Source organism: Ostrinia nubilalis, chromosome 4, assembly GCF_963855985.1.
Source record: "Ostrinia nubilalis chromosome 4, ilOstNubi1.1, whole genome shotgun sequence".
Taxonomy (NCBI): Eukaryota; Metazoa; Arthropoda; class Insecta; order Lepidoptera; family Crambidae; genus Ostrinia; species Ostrinia nubilalis.
The window spans coordinates 4,385,382-4,405,031 of record NC_087091.1 but is presented as its reverse complement, the minus strand read 5'-3'; the positions used below and the strand labels follow the sequence as shown (position 1 = coordinate 4,405,031).

Below are 19,650 nucleotides of genomic sequence, written 5' to 3'. Positions count from 1 at the left end.
ATTCTACGTGCTCAAAGACCGGGCTTTAGACCTAAAGTTGAAATTATTAATAATAGTTCAGTAACTCCATAAAAACGAAAAATCCTCACTCCATAAAAAAATAGGAGCTATTACAAAGTCACAAGACTGGATTTCGTGGTCTTCCATAACTTTACGAACTAAATATACTTTGCTGCTCGTCTATCGTGGTCCAATGAGGGTTTTCGCGATTGAAAAATCCGTCAGATGGCAATACGTAGACGGGAGGTCCAAATGCTGCATAATTGGTTATTTTTGACATGACATTGACAGATATGTCAAAATCCACCAATCATGCAGCATTTGGACCTCGCGTCTACGTATTGCCATCTGGCGGATTTTTCAATCGCGAAAACCCTCATTCAAATTACTTCTACTTTACAATACTTACATTTCCGAATTCTGATCCATAGCCTTGTTATCGTACCCGTATGTAACGCCATCAATACCGTACCGACTGTTCTCACGTTGCGTTGCGACCGACGCGCCATCTGTGTCGAAACTCGCGTCGGAGTCTACTTCTACGACCCAATGTTGTTTTTCGGCTGAGCAGAATATTCCGTAGATTATGGCGCCGATTAGATAGATGATGCTGGATATGAAGAATACGATGCGCCATTGTTCTGCGGTCTGGAAAGTGAAAAGAATTTGTTAGGTTACAGTCTATAACAATAAATTTTAGACATTTGCTTGACTTTATAGCTCCATATACATCTGATAAGGTATCGTTTCCGTTCGGATAATTTGATTGATTCCAAGTCTACTAACTGGAGATAATAGCACATACTGCAACTATAAAGACGCCATACATTTATAAGTCTAATGTCCGTTTTTACCATCAATCCCTAATTTTAAGTGACCCCTATGAAAACAAAATTCCTGTTAAGTGTTACCATAGGGGTCACTTAAAAATTAGGGATTGATGGTCAAAACGGGCATTAACCTCTTATAACCGCGGAAACGTGTTTTGGACTTATTGGTGTTGTGATAAATGTTGTAAAACAGAGGTGGAATTGTGTAAAACAATCGTAATCATTTGACAGTTCATAACGTACGATAAAGTCAGTTAAACAAAGTGTTTGACAGAATAATCGTACGTTATGAACTGTCAAATGATAACGATTGCTTTATACAATTCCACCACAGAACGTATTACAACTGATTTAAGTGTCATTTTACCTTGTCAGTGACGATGGCGCCGGCAAGAGGCGGGCTGATGATGCCAGGTAACGTAGCTACTGTGTTAGAACCAACCTCGCCGTTTTTACAGATTTTTGTTGTAGAATAAATCCTATCACAACTACATAAGATGCTTTATACCTTGTCAGTGACGATGGCGCCGGCAAGAGGCGGGCTGATGATGCCAGGCAACGTAGCTACTGTGTTAGAACCAACCTCGCCGTTTTTACAGATTTTTGTTGTAGAATAAATCCTATCACAACTACATAAGATGCTTTATACCTTGTCAGTGACGATGGCGCCGGCAAGAGGCGGGCTGATGATGCCAGGCAACGTAGCTACTGTGTTAGAACCAACCTCGCCGTTTTTACAGATATTTGTTGTAAAATAAATCCTATCACAACTACATAAGATGCTTTATGCCTTGTCAGTGACGATGGCGCCGGCAAGAGGCGGGCTGATGATGCCAGGCAACGTAGCCACGGTGTTAGAACTCACCACCGCGTTTCTACAGATTTTTGTTGTAAAATAAATCCTATCACAACTAAAGCCTGGTCCGTGAGCACGTAGAATCCCGTCCAATGACCCCAAGCTACCCATCCCTATCGCTCGCGCGTAATTATGTTGCTGTCGCGACTGTGCGACGCGCGCCCGCAGTGAGTGTGCGAGCGCGACAGCAATATAATTACGCGCGAGCGATAGGGATGGGTAGCTTGGGGTCATTGGACGGGATTCTACGTGCTCACGGACCAGGCTTTACATATGATGCTTTATACCTTGTCAGTGACGATGGCTCCAGCGAGCGGCGGACTGATGATGCCGGGCAACGTAGCCACGGTATTAGACACACCCATTAGTACACTGGCATGCGGTGGCGCGATATCCAAGTGGTTCACACTGAAATTGGCAACAAAAAATATATTAGTAAACTAGTTTTCCGCCCGCGGCTTCGACCGCGTGGAATTTTGTCTGTCACAGAAAAATTTTATCGCGCGCGTCCCTGTTTCAAAAACCGGGATATAAACTATCCTATGTCCTTTCCCGGGACTCAAACTATCTTTATGTCAAATTTTATCGAAATCGGTTCAGTGGTTTAGGCGTGAAAGAGAGACAGAGAGACATAGTTACTTTCGCATTTATAATATTGGTATAGAAGTATAGATTGGTATGCAAGATAAAACACTCAAAAACTAATAAATTAAGCCAGATAAATTAAACTAAATATCATCAACATCAGGTCATTTAGGCCGAGTTGCACCATCTTCTTCTTCTTTGGTTTATGGCGATGAACTTGCGTTTTTTCGCCACTGAGGGCACACTATTCCGCCAATTACTTTAACTTTGAGAAACGTCAAAAATCTGTCAAACTCCATACAAAAAGCACCCGTTATTGTCATTGTTACGGTTAAAATAAGGTGGTGCAACTCAGCCTTAGTCTTCACTGCAGAAAGACGAGCCTCTGAAAACCAGTAGGCAAATGGAGAATTTGGCCTACACTTCCCACGTTAGCCAGACGGATTGGGAAGGCCTGATGATCGCATTTTCTACTTTAATGAGGGCTATCGTTTTTATACTTAACAGTTGGCACCCCTGGCGATTGACAGGACCTTACTCTACAGTGGCGCCATCTTGATGAGTGCAAATGCGATAGTCCTCCTACCACTTTTGCGCTCACCAGTTGGTGCCACTGTCTTCGCTACTAGCAAGTGACAGGACCTTACTCTACAGTGGCGCTAACTGGTGAGCGCTAAAACGATAGCCCTCATTGCCTATATCAGGGGTGGCCAACTTGATTAGACATAAGATCTACTGTTTACTAACGAAACCCTGGGCGATCTACCACTTACATACTTCTTGAAATCTTAAATTAAACAGCATAGTTTAGTACACAATCATGTAGTATTTTTTGCCTTTCCACGATCGACTAGACTAATAGTCGCGATCGACCGGTTGGCCACCCCTGGCCTATACGATATTGACGGGAAAAGGAGGTGGTTGTCATATTCTACTCTGCAGCATATTAATGTTTGATTTGTTTGTAAGTAGGCGACTTATTTTTTGTTAGTGTTATTAAAAATTTGTGGAAATCCTTGGGGGAGGCCTTTGTCCAGCAGTGGACGTCTTTCGGCTGAAACGAACGAACGATTAAAAATAGTTGTTATTACCTAAATCCAGACCACGCGAAGCCTCCCAATCCAACCGCGATGGTGAGGCAGATCAAACAACTGGTCACAGTCGTAGCGTATGCAGCTGCTACCATGAAAATTGTCTGAAATACAATAAATACATAGATAATCCTTGGACATTTTACATGACGATATAAAGGCTTCAATACAATGCCATCACGTCTGTCTGAAATACAGTTTTGCATGTAAACAACTTTTTTGGCTTGTAAAAATGTTTAACACAGTTTTTGATTTGGTTATAAAAAGATCCTTGATATTTTTCCCATACAGCGCCATCTATGATTCTATTGCGTAATTCTTTACATGCCGTGCTTTATACAAAATAGCATCTATAAATGTATGGTTTCAGTCACTACCAATAGATGGCGCTATATACAAAAAGTAAAAACTTCTCAACTCGCCTCAAATTGACTTTTGATTTTGAATTCAGAACCTTATTACCTGCGAAATAAAAGCGCCGCAGTTGAACAGCTTCCTGATATTGGTCCTCGTCAAAATCCCTCTCCTTAGAAGCCAGTCGGCCAAGTGTCCCGCTACTTGAAGTACTATGGCCATGGCGAGATATGGTACAGCAGCTAACCAGCCCGTTTGGGACGTCTCGAACTTGAACACGTCTGGAATTTGAGATAGTAGGATATTGAGAAATAGAAATGCATTCAAAATCTTGATACAAAAAGATACTACGGCTGGATTGCACCCCTTATTTTTCAAATTCAAATTATTTCAAAGTCAAAGTCAAAGTCAAAATTTCTTTATTTGTTTAGACTAATAAATAGTTCTTACAAATCGTCATTTTGCTCTTAAGGAGCCTCTACATGTCTCATAATCTTTTTACCCTACCAGCGCTTCGAGACCAACATTTGGCAAGTGCTGAGAAGAAGCGCCGCAACAAACTCAGTCACCACTGTCTGCCGGTTAATATAAATAAATAGAAATAGCAGGTACATTCGATTCAGGAGCAGTTCACTGAATTTACCATGCATTCTTGTATAGTGTATCTTATAAGAATGGGTATACAAAATTGCGTGGCATATTAAACAAGGTAGTGACGTGCTAATATCTAGACTTACAGATTACATACTCAAATACTAGTAGAAATGACTCGCATACATAAGTTGGAATAACTTGGATTGACCAGTCCCCGAAAGCAGCGCCTGTTCACAGACATGACGAGTGAACCAGCCATCGCTTCACTCGACCATATTAGAGGGAATGTAACGACCCGCCTCACTACGCCACCACCCCAGAGACATTTTAGTGAGAATGACAATACCAAGTTATCTCTTAACGTTTATTTCTTTAACTTAGCCTAGTTCAGTTACAAGTTGTTGGAGCTTCCTGTTAAGCAACAGATGTTACTTGTGCTAGGAAGCACCGCTCTCTATTTTAACCGTAACATTAACCGGTGATTTTTGTATGGAGTTTGACAGATTTTTGACGTTTGTAAGATGGTGACGTGCAACTCAGCCTAAATGTGATTAAAGTGAGTATCTGTATCTGTTGACTTTTTTACATTTTGGACAATAATTATAAAGGTAAGGTAATAACTAATCCATGAAAATGTCACGCATCATGTAGAATGCAGAGCGTCAGAAGTAAAATGTTCCATAAAGTTATCTCTTGTTTTTTGCAAAGCACCATTCAATAGGTGCGCGAACTATAATAATTGATGAGTAGAAGCAGTAGATGAGCACTCATTTTTGGCGCTAATTTCAGCATGGCGCGCCACGGGTGTCACATATCAGCCCTGCTGAACTCAGACATACCTTGCATGAAAGTAGGCAGGAACGTTAGCAGCGTGTAGAAGCCCCAGTTTTCACTGAAGTGCGCCATGACGATGGCCCACACCGGTGCTGACGTCAGCATGGCGCGCCAAGGGTGTCACGTATTATAAGCCCTGCTGAACATACGTATGTCTAAACATACCTTGCATAAAAGTGGGCAGGAACGTAAGCAGCGTGTAGAAGCCCCAGTTTTCACTGAAGTGCGCCATGACGATGGCCCACACCGGTGCTGACGTCAGCATGACGCGCCACGGGTGTCACGTGTTATATTATATCTCGTCAAACTCAGACATACCTTGCATGAAAGTGGGCAGGAACGTAAGCAGCGTGTAGAAGCCCCAGTTTTCACTGAAGTGCGCCATGACGATGGCCCACACCGGTGCTGACGTCAGCATGGCGCGCCACGGGTGTCACGTATTATTAGCCCTGCTGAACTTAGACATACCTTGCATAAAAGTGGGCAGGAACGTAAGCAGCGTGTAGAAGCCCCAGTTTTCACTGAAGTGCGCCATGACGATGGCCCACACCGGTGCTGACGTCAGCATGGCGCGCCACGGGTGTCGCGTGTGCGAGCCTTCAACCGCTTGCGTGCCGCGGGATTCCTGCAATGGGATTCATAAAACTGATTACAATCAATCACCAAGAAAGATATTTAAATATTTTCTGTGTCCATTGCTAAACATAGGCTTGCATCCAACGCCTTCTGGCAATCTTTATAAGGTCGTTTGTACACCTTGCATTGCGTAATAGGTCGTGTACCAGATTCTCTTTGCAATTTCTTTGTAACTTCTTCGTCAGTAGTTGGTTCTAAGAGGGTTTTTTGCTTTCTTTCGTGCCTATACATCTCAATAATAATGAGCGAAGTTTTAAATTAGAAAAAGAAATTTATTTTTTCATACCTGTATGTATTTCAGTTCAGCCGGAGTTATAAGAGGGTCTTTTTCAGGCGACTCCTTGACCACCAACCACCATATCGTCGTCCACACCAGTCCCATTATTCCTGTAAATAAACACGCGTAAAATTGAGAAAATTGAACTTTATTACAATCAGTTAAGGTGCCGGCGTAACTGCCGCTGAGTACGAACGAGAGAACGTTGCCACCTTTGTCATATTATCGACCTTATTCTGTCTACATAAAGGTCACTCGCCGATTATGGATTAGTAACCTGAAATGGCAATGGGCGGGACACATAGTACGCAGAACTGACAGCCGATGGGGCAGGAAGGTTCTGGAATAGAGGCCTCGTACCGGAAAGCGCAGCGTAGGACGTTCACCCGCAAGGTGGATCGACGACCCCATAAAGGTAGCGGGAAGGCGCTGGATATAGGCTGCTACCAACAGGTCATTATGGAAATCATTGGGGGAGGCCTATGTTCAGCAGTGGACGTCCTATGACTGAAATGATGAACACGTAGAATATCCCCGGCCAGCCAGTATACCACGCGGGCTTAAAGCAGACGGGCATAGACACTACTGACAGTGCCAGCTTATCTTTGTAGGCCATCGTTGTTGCAATATCGCTCTTATCACTGCTACATTTTATGCAGTATAGGCACAGAATAATAATAAGTACTACGTACAGAAGTTTTACTTCGCGAAGGTATTTAAAAAATGTATGCTCAATGTCATTTACAATATGGTGTAATTTAGCCTGTCTCAAGAGTAAAGCACCATTTTAACAACTTATTTACCTCTCAGTGTCTTGAGGCAACTTAAAAAAGTACATTCTGTGTTTTTATTATTATTGAGGCAGTTAAATACTGCACAGTATTTAGTACACCATTTTCTTTATTTTCTTCCATCATACACAAGAATACGCGTGTGTTAGAATATATACATCTACATACCTGATTTATATTAATATTCCATGGTAAATATGTATAATAGGTACACTTTTTAACTTGTTAAACACTACACACACAAAACATTGCACAGCCGCCATATTAAGTGACATTAAAATTTAGATTTATATAATTCGTAAATAAGAATTTATCGTAAGGTTTCTGGTTTCTTAATAATTCAGAATTTAATTTAGATCTCGGATTCTAAATATGAAAAGTATTAAAATCCTGTTTATGATATATTGTAAAATGAGAAACTCCAACTTCCGCTTCCGAATAAAAATAGTTATAAAATCCTGTGCTCTGATTGGTCGACTGTTCTGATTGGTCGTTTTAAGCCGACCAATCGAAGTTGAGTAAAAAGAGGGAGAATGTGGGTATAAATAGATGGAATTTCTCATTGAGAGGCAGTCTGAACGGATCTTTGAGGTGATGCTGATTGCTGACCAAAGTTAAGTATACATTGTTTATTGGTACTATTATTATGCTTGTTGTGTAATTGTATTGTATTATTGTGATATTGTATTAACACCTGGCTATGTGGCTGCGCCAGGCCTATTATATTGACACCTGGCCAATTGATGGTGACATGCCACGGGGTCGGGTCGGTAGTTTGATGACCAGTATAAAGAAGGACAATGCTTATAGTTGCCGGTTATGTTATGGTATAAAACCTAAGTCGTAACCTAACCTAAACCTAACTCTTAACCTAACCTAAATCTAAGTCTTAACGTAACCTAACTTAGAACTTGTGTTCTGTGTATTTGATTATAAATACTGGTTATACAAAATACCGTCAAAATGTTAAAAATAAATAAGACGTAATTACTGCTAGATTACTCATTTTTATATAAGTTATAACTGGTTGGAAAAGAGGCTGACAAAGGTGACTGAGTTTCTTCCGCCACTTCTTCTCAGCACCAGCCCAAGTTGTCCCGAAGTGGTGGTAGGGCAAGCTATATTTGGGACGTGTATAAGTGCCCTGGAAAAGGGCTTTATACTGAATAAACCATTTGAATTTATAATTGGATTTTTAATTTGGAACTTGCTTATTTATTAAACTACAGTATTATAGTCCTATATATTTCCACGATATAATACGATATGATAGGAATATAACGTAAAGTATCTTATGCTAGATTTTGCTTAATTTTATTCTTCTTTTTGTGGTAACTTTATTAATTAAAGAATCTGCTTTAATACATTAATATTTCCTAAATTACGAATGACTAAGGTCCAAAAATCTAACACGTGCGTGAGTCAATGTTCGCTCGTATGTGAGGCCTTGTCGAATAGTATCCTGTGAGTGGGCTATCGTCCGTGTTATGTTTTCGATGTAAACTCGCGGAGATGAACAGGCCTGGTAAAACTCTAAGTCCACAGTGAATTATATAAATAAATAAATATAGGTACAATGTATGATCGTAAAATGAATTAATTTTGTTGCGTAAATGAGTTAATGTATCCGCGGCCTTAGCGCCTGCATCGAACTCGATCAGCAATTGAATGTTCGGCGTGTGAATGTTTTTTATATGTACCCACTTTTGTGTTCGCGCGTTTACATAATTAATATTTTTGTTAAATTGTATTTTCTCTGTAAGTGATTTTTGTAATCTTTTGAGAAAATAAATATCTTAAACCATAAACCATAAAATATTCCCCGAACAAATGGAATTCTGTTGCATTATCGCCCTTATTATATAGCTACATAAGGTAGTGTTTAGAATGATGGTTTACTCACCGAACACGTAGAATATCCCCGGCCAGCCGGTATATTTCGCGAGCATGGAACACACAGGCATAGACACCACGGTGCCGGCGTAACTACCGCTGAATGCGAACGTCGCTCTGTTGCAATATGAACCTTATTCCATCTACATAAGGTAGTTGCCATGATTGTTGCAATATCGACCTTATTCCATCTACGTAAAGTTGCGAATGCGAAAGTGGCGACGCGTTGCAATATCACTCTTATCACAGTTACATTAGGTGCCACAGCGTCTGGAGGCCTTTGTAATTGCATTATCACCCTTGTTATTACACCTCATCATCATCATCATCATCATCTCAGCCATAGGACGTCCACTGCTGAACATAGGCCTCCCCAATGGATTCCATGTTGCCCGGTTGGTAGCGGCCTGCGTCCAGCGCCTTCCTGCTACCTTTATGATGTCGTCGGTCCACCTTTGGGTGGACGTCCCACGCTGCGTTTTCCGGTACGCGGCCTCCACTCCAGAATATCGACCTTATTCCATCTACATAAGATAACATAATTACCGAACACGTAGATAGAATATCCCCGGCCAGCCGGTATATGTCGCGAGCATGGAACACACAGGCATAGACACCACGGTGCCGGCGTAACTACCGCTTAATGCGAACGTTGCTCTGTTGCATTATGAACCTTATTCCATCTAAAGCCCGGTCTCCGAGCACGTAGAATTTTGTCCAATGACCCCAAGCTACCCATCCTTATCGCTCGCGCCTAATTATGTTGCTGTCGCGCTCGCACACTCACTGCGGGCGCCCGGCGCACAGTCGCGACAGCAATATAATTAGGCGCGAGCGATAAGGATGGGTAGCTTGGGGTCATTGGACAAAATTCTACGAGCTCGGCGACCAGACTATACATAAGGTATAATACTCACCGAACACGTAGAATATCCCCGGCCAGCCGGTATATTTCGCGAGCATGGAACACACAGGCATGGACACCACGGTGCCGGCGTAACTACCGCTGAATGCGAATGTTGCTCTGTTGCATTATGAACCTTATTCCTTCTAAATAAGTTGCCATGTTTGTTGCAATATCGACCTTATTCCATCTACATAAGGTATAATACTGCGGCGAGCATGGAACACACATGCATGGACACTACGGTTCCGGCGAAACTGCCGCTGAATGCGAACGTTGCGTTTGTTGAAATATCACCCTTATCACAGTTACATAAGGTGTCCCAGCGTTAGCACTCACCGATCAACTGCCTTTGAATGCGAGAGCAGCGATCTTTGTTGCAATATCGCCCATAATGCACCTACATAAGGTATTATGCATTATCGCCTTTATTATACAGCTACATAAGGTAGTGTTTAGTGTTATGGTTTACTCACCGAACACGTAGAATATCCCCGGCCAGCCGGTATATGTCGCGAGCATGGAACACACAGGCATAGACACCACGGTGCCGGCGTAACTACCGCTGAATGCGAAAGTAGCGAGGCGCGCGCGCTCCTCGCTTGGCGCCCAGCGGGCCCATACCGCGTGGATGCATGGATATGTCACACCCTGGTAAGAAGAGAGGTTACAAAATACATGGGCCAATAACAACTGTCTACAGCATTTTTGCGCACGGGTTATGCATAGCTTATTTTTATTGCTTTAATACCTAGAAATAAGAATAACAACAAAATTTTTTTCTGAATTTGCTTTTATGTGTAAAAAATAGAAAAAATCATATCAATGAATGTATGAAACATGAACATAGAGATGATTTAATTTGTTGCCAAATATTTTTTTTTCTTTCTTTCTTTCATTCTTTCTAATTATTAAAACACACCAAACATCCATTTAAGATTCATTCTCACAAGAGAAAATTTAAAATAGAGTCCAAATATTTATTAAAAATGAAAAGTTCTAATTTCCTGTCACGTTCCATAGAAGATTTTTCTCATAAAAATCTAACCCTATCATGCTTTCAGTTTACTGGCCTTGGTAACGTCGTCACTCAAATCCCACTATATTTTGATGAAAGCGTGCCCCTTGTTCTTGCGAATAAGCCCCCATAATTATCTATAAATATATCCCAATGAGAATGTGACGTGCATCTTTAGAGACATTCTATGAAGATGGAAAATTCAAATCGAAATCAAAATATTTTCGATTTGTAATCGCACTTTTTTATATAAATTTGCTTATATAATCAGAATATAATAAGTAAAATTCATGCGCAAAAAAAAATTTTTTTTTTGTTGACCGGTGTAATAGTTTCAAGACTTTGAAGTAGGTAGGTAGGTTTCAGATCGGTTCATCCACGAAGACGCGCCCCACCACTCTTCCGATAATGTTTGAGTGTTATCGGTACACGCTAAATTATCCATGAGTGCACATGCAATACAATAATGACGCTCGGATTGCTCGGTTCAAACTCCCCGCACTCCGCGCTTCCCTCGACCAATGAGGGCTATCGTTTTAGCGCTCACCAGTTGGCGCCACTGTAGAGTAAGGTCCTGTCACTTGCTAGTAGCGAAGACAGTGGCACCAACTGGTGAGCGCGAAAGTGGTAGGAGGACTATCGCATTTGCACTCATCAAGATGGCGCCACTGTAGAGTAAGGTCCTGTCACTTGCTAGTAGCGAAGATAGTGGCACCAACTGGTGAGCGCTAAAGTGGTAGGAGGACTATCGCATTTGCACTCATCAAGATGGCGCCACTGTAGAGTAAGGTCCTGTCAATCGCCAACTGTTAAGTATAAAAACGATAGCCCTCATTGGTGGGGCGCATCTTCGTGGATGAAACGATCTGTACACCATTATAAAGTTCAGAATAAAAAAAATGTTTTCAATGAGCGAAAAGTCTCATTAAACGTCATGAACTTTTTGCACATCTGCCCTCTAGATTAAGTAACATTCATGACAGATTCAATTTCGACTCTCGCTCACTTGCAACCAACAAAATGTCAAGTCAACAACGTCTCAAATGTGGAAAATATTCAGGACAGCCTGTCTAGAGTATATTAATAAAGTATTTACCAGAAGTTTAGTACTTGCTCGTACTTACTACAGGTCTAGCTCATAGCTGAGTCAGCGCCTGAGGTATAGATCCTATCTACACGGGTTGTTTTTGTGACTATTTCAGTTAACCGCTAGACCTGAAGTAGTACCTAATAGACAGTTTGACACCATACCCCAATAATTCGAAACCACAACTTTTTTAATAATTAACTTTTAAAAAAAATAAAACCGACTTCAAATGCGTGAACACAAAAAAAACTAAAAATTAAAAATATTGCGTATAAAAAAGTTCATCCCCAATTTTCCACCCTTGGGGGTGAAATATTTTCTTCAAATTCGCATGAAACCACCCTTTTGATAATACCTATTCAACAAAAAAATAATCGTTCAAATTGATTTATAATCGGCGGAGATATTGCGTATAAAAAAGTTCATCCCCAATTTTCCACCCTTGGGGGTTGTTTTTTCTATTATTAAATTTAAATGGGACCACCCTTGAGGTATTACCTATACGCCGAAAAAAGATTTGTTCAAATCGGTTCATAATTGGCGGAGTTATCGCGTAACAAACATAGAAAAAAAAAAACATACGGGTCGAATTGAGAACCTCCTCCTTTTTTGAAGTCGGTTGAAAAGACCCTTCATTCTGGTCTTAAAAACTTAATTTATTTTAAATTATCTGTAAATTACGATTTTTGTTCGCATTGTAATTGAAAAAAGTAGTTTGATTGAGTTGACAAAATAGTGACGTCACTTGCTTGTAGTGCCATACAAATTCTATGGGAGAGTTTCATTTTGACAGTTTTAAAAAGTACGTCAGTTGATTGGTGGTGTCAACATGTCTATTAGAAAAAAGTATACCAATATGATACCTCAAAAAGTCCTTCCACTACCCTCACAGCGATAAGCAGGCCCGTGCTTGTATACGCCAACGGCGGGGTCAGTAGAGTCAGCAGCGATGTGGCACCAATGCCTATCGCGAACACCCTGGAACACCATAGAAGATGGTATTGAGTGAAGAAGATAAATAAGTTGATAGTATAAAAGCGTTTGCAAAAAAACATTTTTAATTTGGGAATAATCTTTGGGGCAACTTGGTAATAATCTTCTCGGGACTACTTTTGATAGTGAGCTTCAGAAATGTTTATTAGAAGAAAAGGTTCTTCTTCGTCTGTGCTTTAAATTTAAAAAAAAGTCTGTAGGTTTACCGAAGCTCACGAAACATAAATATACATACTCTTAAACTGCGATAAACTAGTTGATAAATATTATTTGGCCTTTAAAGCTTTATTATTATTGTAGTAGCTAAGCATGCTAAGTTTTTACCAATTTACAAATAATTTTAAAAATGTGTATGAGTAGTCTTAGAGGCCGGTAGATCTATTCTCATAAATAAAATACTGGATACTTAACTTTTACATTACATTGCCTCATTTTAAATATAATTTATCGAATTTATATTTAACGAAGTCGTCCGCGCGCGTTCCTCTTTTCTGACGATTCTAGTGTGACATTGACATTACACAACAGCCACTCATTGGCTATAACGATACCGTTATTTTAACGTTTTAGATTTTTCACAATAAACGTTCTAATTCTTAAACCCTCTTTTTATTTGTCCCAGCGCATGCAAGCTATTGTTCATAAAACGGAACGAACCTGTTACCTCCTATTTTAGATGCCAGCCAGCCTCCAGGCAGCTGCGTCACCAGGTACCCGTAGAAGAAGGAGCTCAGCACGAGACCCTTGGTCTGCGAGCTCCAGTCGAATTCTGGCGCCTGGAATTGGGGAAAACAAGTAATTAATAAATAAATTATATAAAATATTAATAAATAAAGAAAATAAGTAATAAGTAGGCGCTATTTTGCAACAAAAATGTATATTTTTATGTGCAAGAGCTCTTTGGTCCGTAAGCATCAGGCGAAACGCCTAATAACGAGGAAAATATAAAAGTGCCTGTATGGAAGACTTATTCCTAAACATTATTACCTATAGTGGAAAGGAATATTTGGAAGATAAATTGTAAAATTACAAATGATCCTCCTCCAAATTGGCATGCCTTACTATAAGTTTCTAAAATCTGTAACAATAACCTATGGCATTTTATGAACGTGTGCCTCTTGCATATTTTGCAAAAATACATTGTAAATGTTGTCAACTGTGTCATAAATAAGTGGACCAACAGTACGTCGCGCGAAAACGACTCGCATAATGGAAGACTGTACAAGATCAAAATTTTTATGGCCTCTCAAATCGAGAGGGTTTCCACACCCTCCATTACATACATGCGTCACCATCAGTCGCATAACCTTTCAAAATAGCCCTTATTTCGCTGGGTCAAAGTTCAAACAATTTTGAGGAAAAAAATAACTTGGTATACTTTACAGCAAAGTTGGTCAACGCTTAACCCCGTAAATAGGTCATACGTGATCTCTGTGCCTTCGACATAAGGTCCATTTTGTTACATCAGGTCTACGTCTGCGATATTAATAAACATTTATAGGCACTATACAGCTTTCCACAAACGTCTCTGATAGAGTCGGAGGTTTAACAACGTATAAGTTAATAAAAATCCAATAGAGAAACACATTAGACCTCAAATGTGACCTCAAAGTTGGAATGCTTTTATTTTAATATCCGCCGTTATCTTTAAAGGTAAAAATGCATAAACAAACTGAGCAAACAGCAATCTAAGTACACGGTGACGTGTCTCTGCAAATAACACCTGTTGAGATATGTGATTTAGTTAAGATAGGAGTTTTATTACTCTCAAAATTTGCTGCCTATTAAATTGCTTAAAGAATAATTACACTTTGATTGCCAGACGTAACGAGCTAATGGTAGAAATTAATGCATTCACGACTCGTTCAACCAAGGTTGCTTGTTCCAACGAAATGTTTCAGCAGATACGGCTATAAATTCCAAGATAGAGCTCTCTGTAGAAAATTTCAAGAAACAGAGTAAAATTGAGAACTTCCTCCTTTTTTTTAAGTTTTTTAAAATAAAGAAATGACGGTTTTCGTGTGGATCACGGATCAAGTAAACACATGCAGCAGACTGCATCAAGCATCAGGCACATCAGGTTGTGTACTAATGTGCAGTAATTTGTATGTAACCAGGACCTACCTATAATCTGCTAAAATACGATATCGCAAGACTGTTGATGGATTCTTTTGAGGAATCATTTGAGGCCTCTAATGCTACCATCAAATAAACATATGAATTTCTGGGATACTTACAAATATTATTGTGCCATTTTCAAGCTTGGTCTCCACTGGTTCTGTCATGGCGACGACCGCTACCGAAAGGTTGGCTCGCAACGCGTACACATTGAAGAAGCCGAAGAAAGCCAGCAGCGCCACCACGAACCGCCGCCGATGCCAGAAGCACCATGAACTGCTTGTGTGTTCTTTTGTTTTTTCCCTGAAAAAAAAAAATAGTCCATTTTGTTACGAATAAAAAACAAAAGAAGACAGTATTTCTTAGGAGAGGGGCGATGCCGATGTTAGTTGGAATATCAAATGAGATTGCCTGGAAGATTGATAGGACTGGAAAGCCTCAACTTGTCTGAATTTATTCTCGGTATCCCTCGTTTCATTAATAAAAAGTCTACTTAACGAATACCACTAAGATAAAACTTTGGGTAAAGAAAATTAAACTGATGTCTGAAAATAACGCAAAAGAATTAAAGGTTGAAACATGGACCTTTTTTATAGGTTGAAATAAATAATTGATTCTTTTTGTATGTAGAATTTAATAAGGTAGGTACATTCTCAAAGACAAAAGTGCCTTTTGTTCCGGACAAAGATGTGTTTTTGTAAGTTTGCACTTTGATAGTACATTATTTGACAACGTAATACATACTACATAATATTACCTACCTTATTATACATTTAAAGTAACTGCTGACGTCTTTGAATATCACTTATTATACAAAAGACGTCATCGACATTGCATTTTCTATGTTTTTTAGGGGCCGTTGGTCATCATTAGATATGATTATTGACAGGACAAGGTAAAATCGGTAATCGTGGTTTAGAAATTCATGAGTGTTGGACTTTACGAAGAGCTCGATAAGTTAAAACTGGGTTTAAAATTTACATAAAGGTAATATTCAGGTAATTTAAGGGCATACATACAGGAATGAGAGATGGGAATAGCCCATGTTTCACTACACATACGACACTGTATTTATTAAAGTTGATAAAGAGGAAGAAAAGTTGTTAAGAAAAGGTATTTTTTTTTTATGTGACAGGAGGCAAACGAGCAGACGTATCACCTGATGGTAAGTGATTACCGTCGCCCATAGACACCCGCAGACCCAGGGGCGTTACAGGTGCGTTGCCGGCCTTTAAGGTAAAGATACGCTCTCCTCTTGAAAGCTTGCTTGCTTGTTTTAGTTTTAGGTGTTTTCACAGTATACATGGTTGGACTTGGGAGTATAAATTACTCTTAAGTTACTCCAAATGGCGCAGTAATAAATGTAAGCAGCGTAATATCTGGTCTTGTTTGTCCGGGATGCAAACAATTTTATCTTTCAGCTACGTATTTGCTTCTTTTGGAGCACTAAAGCAAAATCTTTTTGGGTAATCTTGAAGAGCATCTGCTTATTTACGATTTTAATTAGTACCTCTACATAAGGTTGGAGTTACAAATAAACAGAGCATTTAAGGCAATTTTTGGAGCGTGAATTGTTGATAAGGCAAATTGATAAATCTGATGCTTAATCTATACAGTGAAACTCTATTATGCCTACTCGTAATTCCATCAAATTCCGTGATATTAACTATAGCCTGACCAGGAACATAAAAACCCTGGCATAGAGGCGCGTCAATTGCATTTGATAGTGCAACACTGAGTACAGTCGTACCTGTGTTAAATTAATAGGCTAACTTTATGTATCAGGATTCAGGATTACGGGCTAATTTGATATTTTCATAAATTAACGAAAAAATATTTATAGGTAACCTGATTTAAATAAATTAAATGAAACCATCAATCGAGCTAGTAGATTTATTTTATTATTCATCAATAATCAAATTCAGAACTTGAATATTCAACTGCAATGTCTGCTCATGAACGCTTCAAACTCGGTACTTCTTTCCCAATCCCATAAAATTCAACACTTAGAAAGGGGGCGTCCATAAATTACGTGAGGCTTTTAGGGGGGGGAGGGGGTCAACAAAAACCTCACCAAATCTCACGTGGGGGAGAGGGGGGGTCTCGGGAAATATCACGTATTTTTTTCCACAAGAAATAGAGAAATAGTTTGCCAGAAAACTGGGTTAAATCTTAAGTAAAAAATTGGCCAAGTGCGTGTCGTGCCACGCGCAGTGTAGGGTTCCTTAGTTGTCCGTCGTTATCACAATATATTTCAGAAGTAAGCAATTACTTCACCTAAAGTCACTTTTAATATTTTCTTCTAAGGAATTTTTATTAGGTATGAAATTTTATAATATGAGTAAAACGACTATAACTCCTAACTGATCTATCTTAACCGCTATAGTTTTCCTTCAAAGTTCATAAAAAGCACTATAATCTTGAATTTTTCCACATTTATCAAGCCAACAGTTTAGTTTTTAGCGGGGGGGAACGCCCTACTCGGACAAAAATTGGCACTTTAAACTTTAACATTTTGCAAACGGATCCCTATATCGAAAAATGGTCTTAGAAACCCCTAAGCCATTTTAAAAGACCTATCAAACGATACCCCACACGATGGGGTAGAAGACGAAAAAAAAAACCATCCCCACTTTACATGTAGGGCAGCTACCCTAAAACATTATTTTTTTTTCAAAATTTTATTCTACCGTTTTGTCGTCGTGATTAATATACATACCTCTACAAAATTACAGCTCCCTAGTGCCAATAGTTTCCAAGCAAAACCTCGGACAGACAGACAGCCAGACATATCGAAACTATATTAAGGGTTCCTTGTCAGGACTAAAAAATGATATTATTATTTGTATGATGATAATGTCATTTTATTCTATACAGTCTAACTAAACAAATACAACTAAAAATGCTTCCGTCTGCATGTGTGAATACTAAAATGCAGAATAAATGACGAAATTAAGAAAATTATAAAACAAGTTCTTTTTTTATCAAAATCGATTTTGCTAGATTATTAGTGATTTTGTAGAAAGGAACAATTAGACTAGGTACTTCTGTAAAAAAACAATGTGACCCTAGTACTAACCGCTGTCACTACACGTGTTTTTCTGGATCTATTCGTAATCAGTGGGCTTAGTGCGACTTTACACAATAGTCATCCGCTAGCGACTGCGTAAAAAATGACATACATTAAATGTATGATGACTGTACAGCGTCCCTAGCAGATACTTTCAAGAACTAAAATCTTAAACTTTATAGATCTTTTTGATGCACTCGTTAGCAACAACGATAAAGCACACAAAAAAAATGTTTCTCAGTTATATTACTCCAAAACTATTAAAATTCGGATTTTTTTTAATATCACGTGAGATTTGGGGGTGGGGGAGGGGGTCAGGCAAAATCTCACCAAATCTCACCAAGGGGGGCGGGGGGGTTGAAAAATAGCCAAAATTGTCTCACGTAATTTATGGACGCCCCCAAAGTGACAAAATTTTTAAAATAGGTAGTTGAAACAAACCACAGCTAATTTTCATAGTGGACTGTACTATACGATAAACATGTCAGTCAATTTGACAACCTTTGTCGGAAACATTATTCAATGAAAATATTGTCCGAACCCTTAGTATTTCTCTTCGACAAATACTTTAACACATTGTGAACCACTTTTCTTTCACGACTATAAAAATATTTTAGCAATTTAATTCATAAAACCAATTGCGCACATTTAAAATAAAGTTTGTTTACACTTTGACAGCAATAGACTGACATGCAAGGTGACATGTCAATGAAGTTTTCAGTTACTGTTGCCATTAAAAGAAATTAGTACCATTAGTTTTCCGCAACATGGCGAGGGTTTTTATGTTCCTGGTCAGGCTAAACGTGCTTTACTTCATAATATGTATGAACTTTCGACTGACAGCAAACTCCCATACAAAATGAGAAAACGTCAGTGAGCTTCAATATCGCGAGCAATATTGTGGGATATTGCATGCGAAAGTTGGCAAGAAATTATACTTTCACACCTGACTGCACGAAGGAGGCAAGGTAATAGATTTTAAACCTTTGTTTGTCACCTGTCATCCGCTTTGCAATGGAGGGAAGTCGAACCTTAATTTCGAACTCCTCCTATGTTCTTCTGATTTATTTTGTTGCGGGTCCAATGACAGTATTACTTTCCCCCGGGACAAACTTGACCTTCATTGGTTGGGTTTTTATGGCAGTCAAGCTGTAGATCCTGGCTACAAAGGAGATGCAGTGGTGGAAACGAGAGGTGGGAATAGTCCCGTAAGGTTTTCGATTTCGACTATAAGGATAAAATAATAAATTATTATTTGTAGGTTTTTGATTACACGTCAACCACTCAGTCTCCAGAAAATGAGACATGTTTAATCAAAGTTCTGTTTTCTTTTAAAAGTATTTTTCTTTCAAAATAGGACAGACAATATCTGTCAAAAAAGTTCTAGATTTAAGACAGCATTTACATCCATTATTCCTGAAATACGTTTCGCCGTATTTCATTTTACAGGGCAAATTAGAAATTAACTTTGACAGTTATTCGCAAAGGATGGAAACTTTTTATGTCTAATCCCCGAGGACTTATTACACGTGCCTGTTTTGTCTATATGTTACGGTAAATGTGATAAATTGAAAATTATTCATAATTACCGACAGTCGAGGCAAAAGTAAGAAATTAATCACATTTATCTTGATAGGAAGTGTAATCAATTATATTTAATAAAGAATTGTTCAATGAGCATAAGTTTTCTCTACAATATAACGTACCATCGCCGGCAAC

The 19,650-nt window shown here is 39.2% G+C and overlaps 1 protein-coding gene across 1 annotated transcript in view; it reads right to left on the bottom strand.

Annotated features, from left to right (window-relative positions):
* LOC135071333 (sialin-like) overlaps nucleotides 1-19,650 on the bottom strand; it is a 32,518-nt gene that overhangs the window by 881 nt on the left and 11,987 nt on the right. The window contains exons 2-13 of the mRNA XM_063965126.1: nucleotides 14,981-15,164; nucleotides 13,401-13,519; nucleotides 12,614-12,728; nucleotides 10,122-10,296; nucleotides 9,985-10,045; nucleotides 8,752-8,858; nucleotides 6,067-6,167; nucleotides 5,613-5,769; nucleotides 3,825-3,997; nucleotides 3,363-3,466; nucleotides 1,974-2,094; nucleotides 32-648 (exon numbers count right to left, since the gene is read on the bottom strand). Of these exons, the coding sequence (XP_063821196.1) occupies nucleotides 406-648; nucleotides 1,974-2,094; nucleotides 3,363-3,466; nucleotides 3,825-3,997; nucleotides 5,613-5,769; nucleotides 6,067-6,167; nucleotides 8,752-8,858; nucleotides 9,985-10,045; nucleotides 10,122-10,296; nucleotides 12,614-12,728; nucleotides 13,401-13,519; nucleotides 14,981-15,164 (1,660 nt within the window). The 3' untranslated portion in view covers nucleotides 32-405. The remainder of the gene's footprint in view (nucleotides 1-31; nucleotides 649-1,973; nucleotides 2,095-3,362; nucleotides 3,467-3,824; nucleotides 3,998-5,612; nucleotides 5,770-6,066; nucleotides 6,168-8,751; nucleotides 8,859-9,984; nucleotides 10,046-10,121; nucleotides 10,297-12,613; nucleotides 12,729-13,400; nucleotides 13,520-14,980; nucleotides 15,165-19,650) is intronic.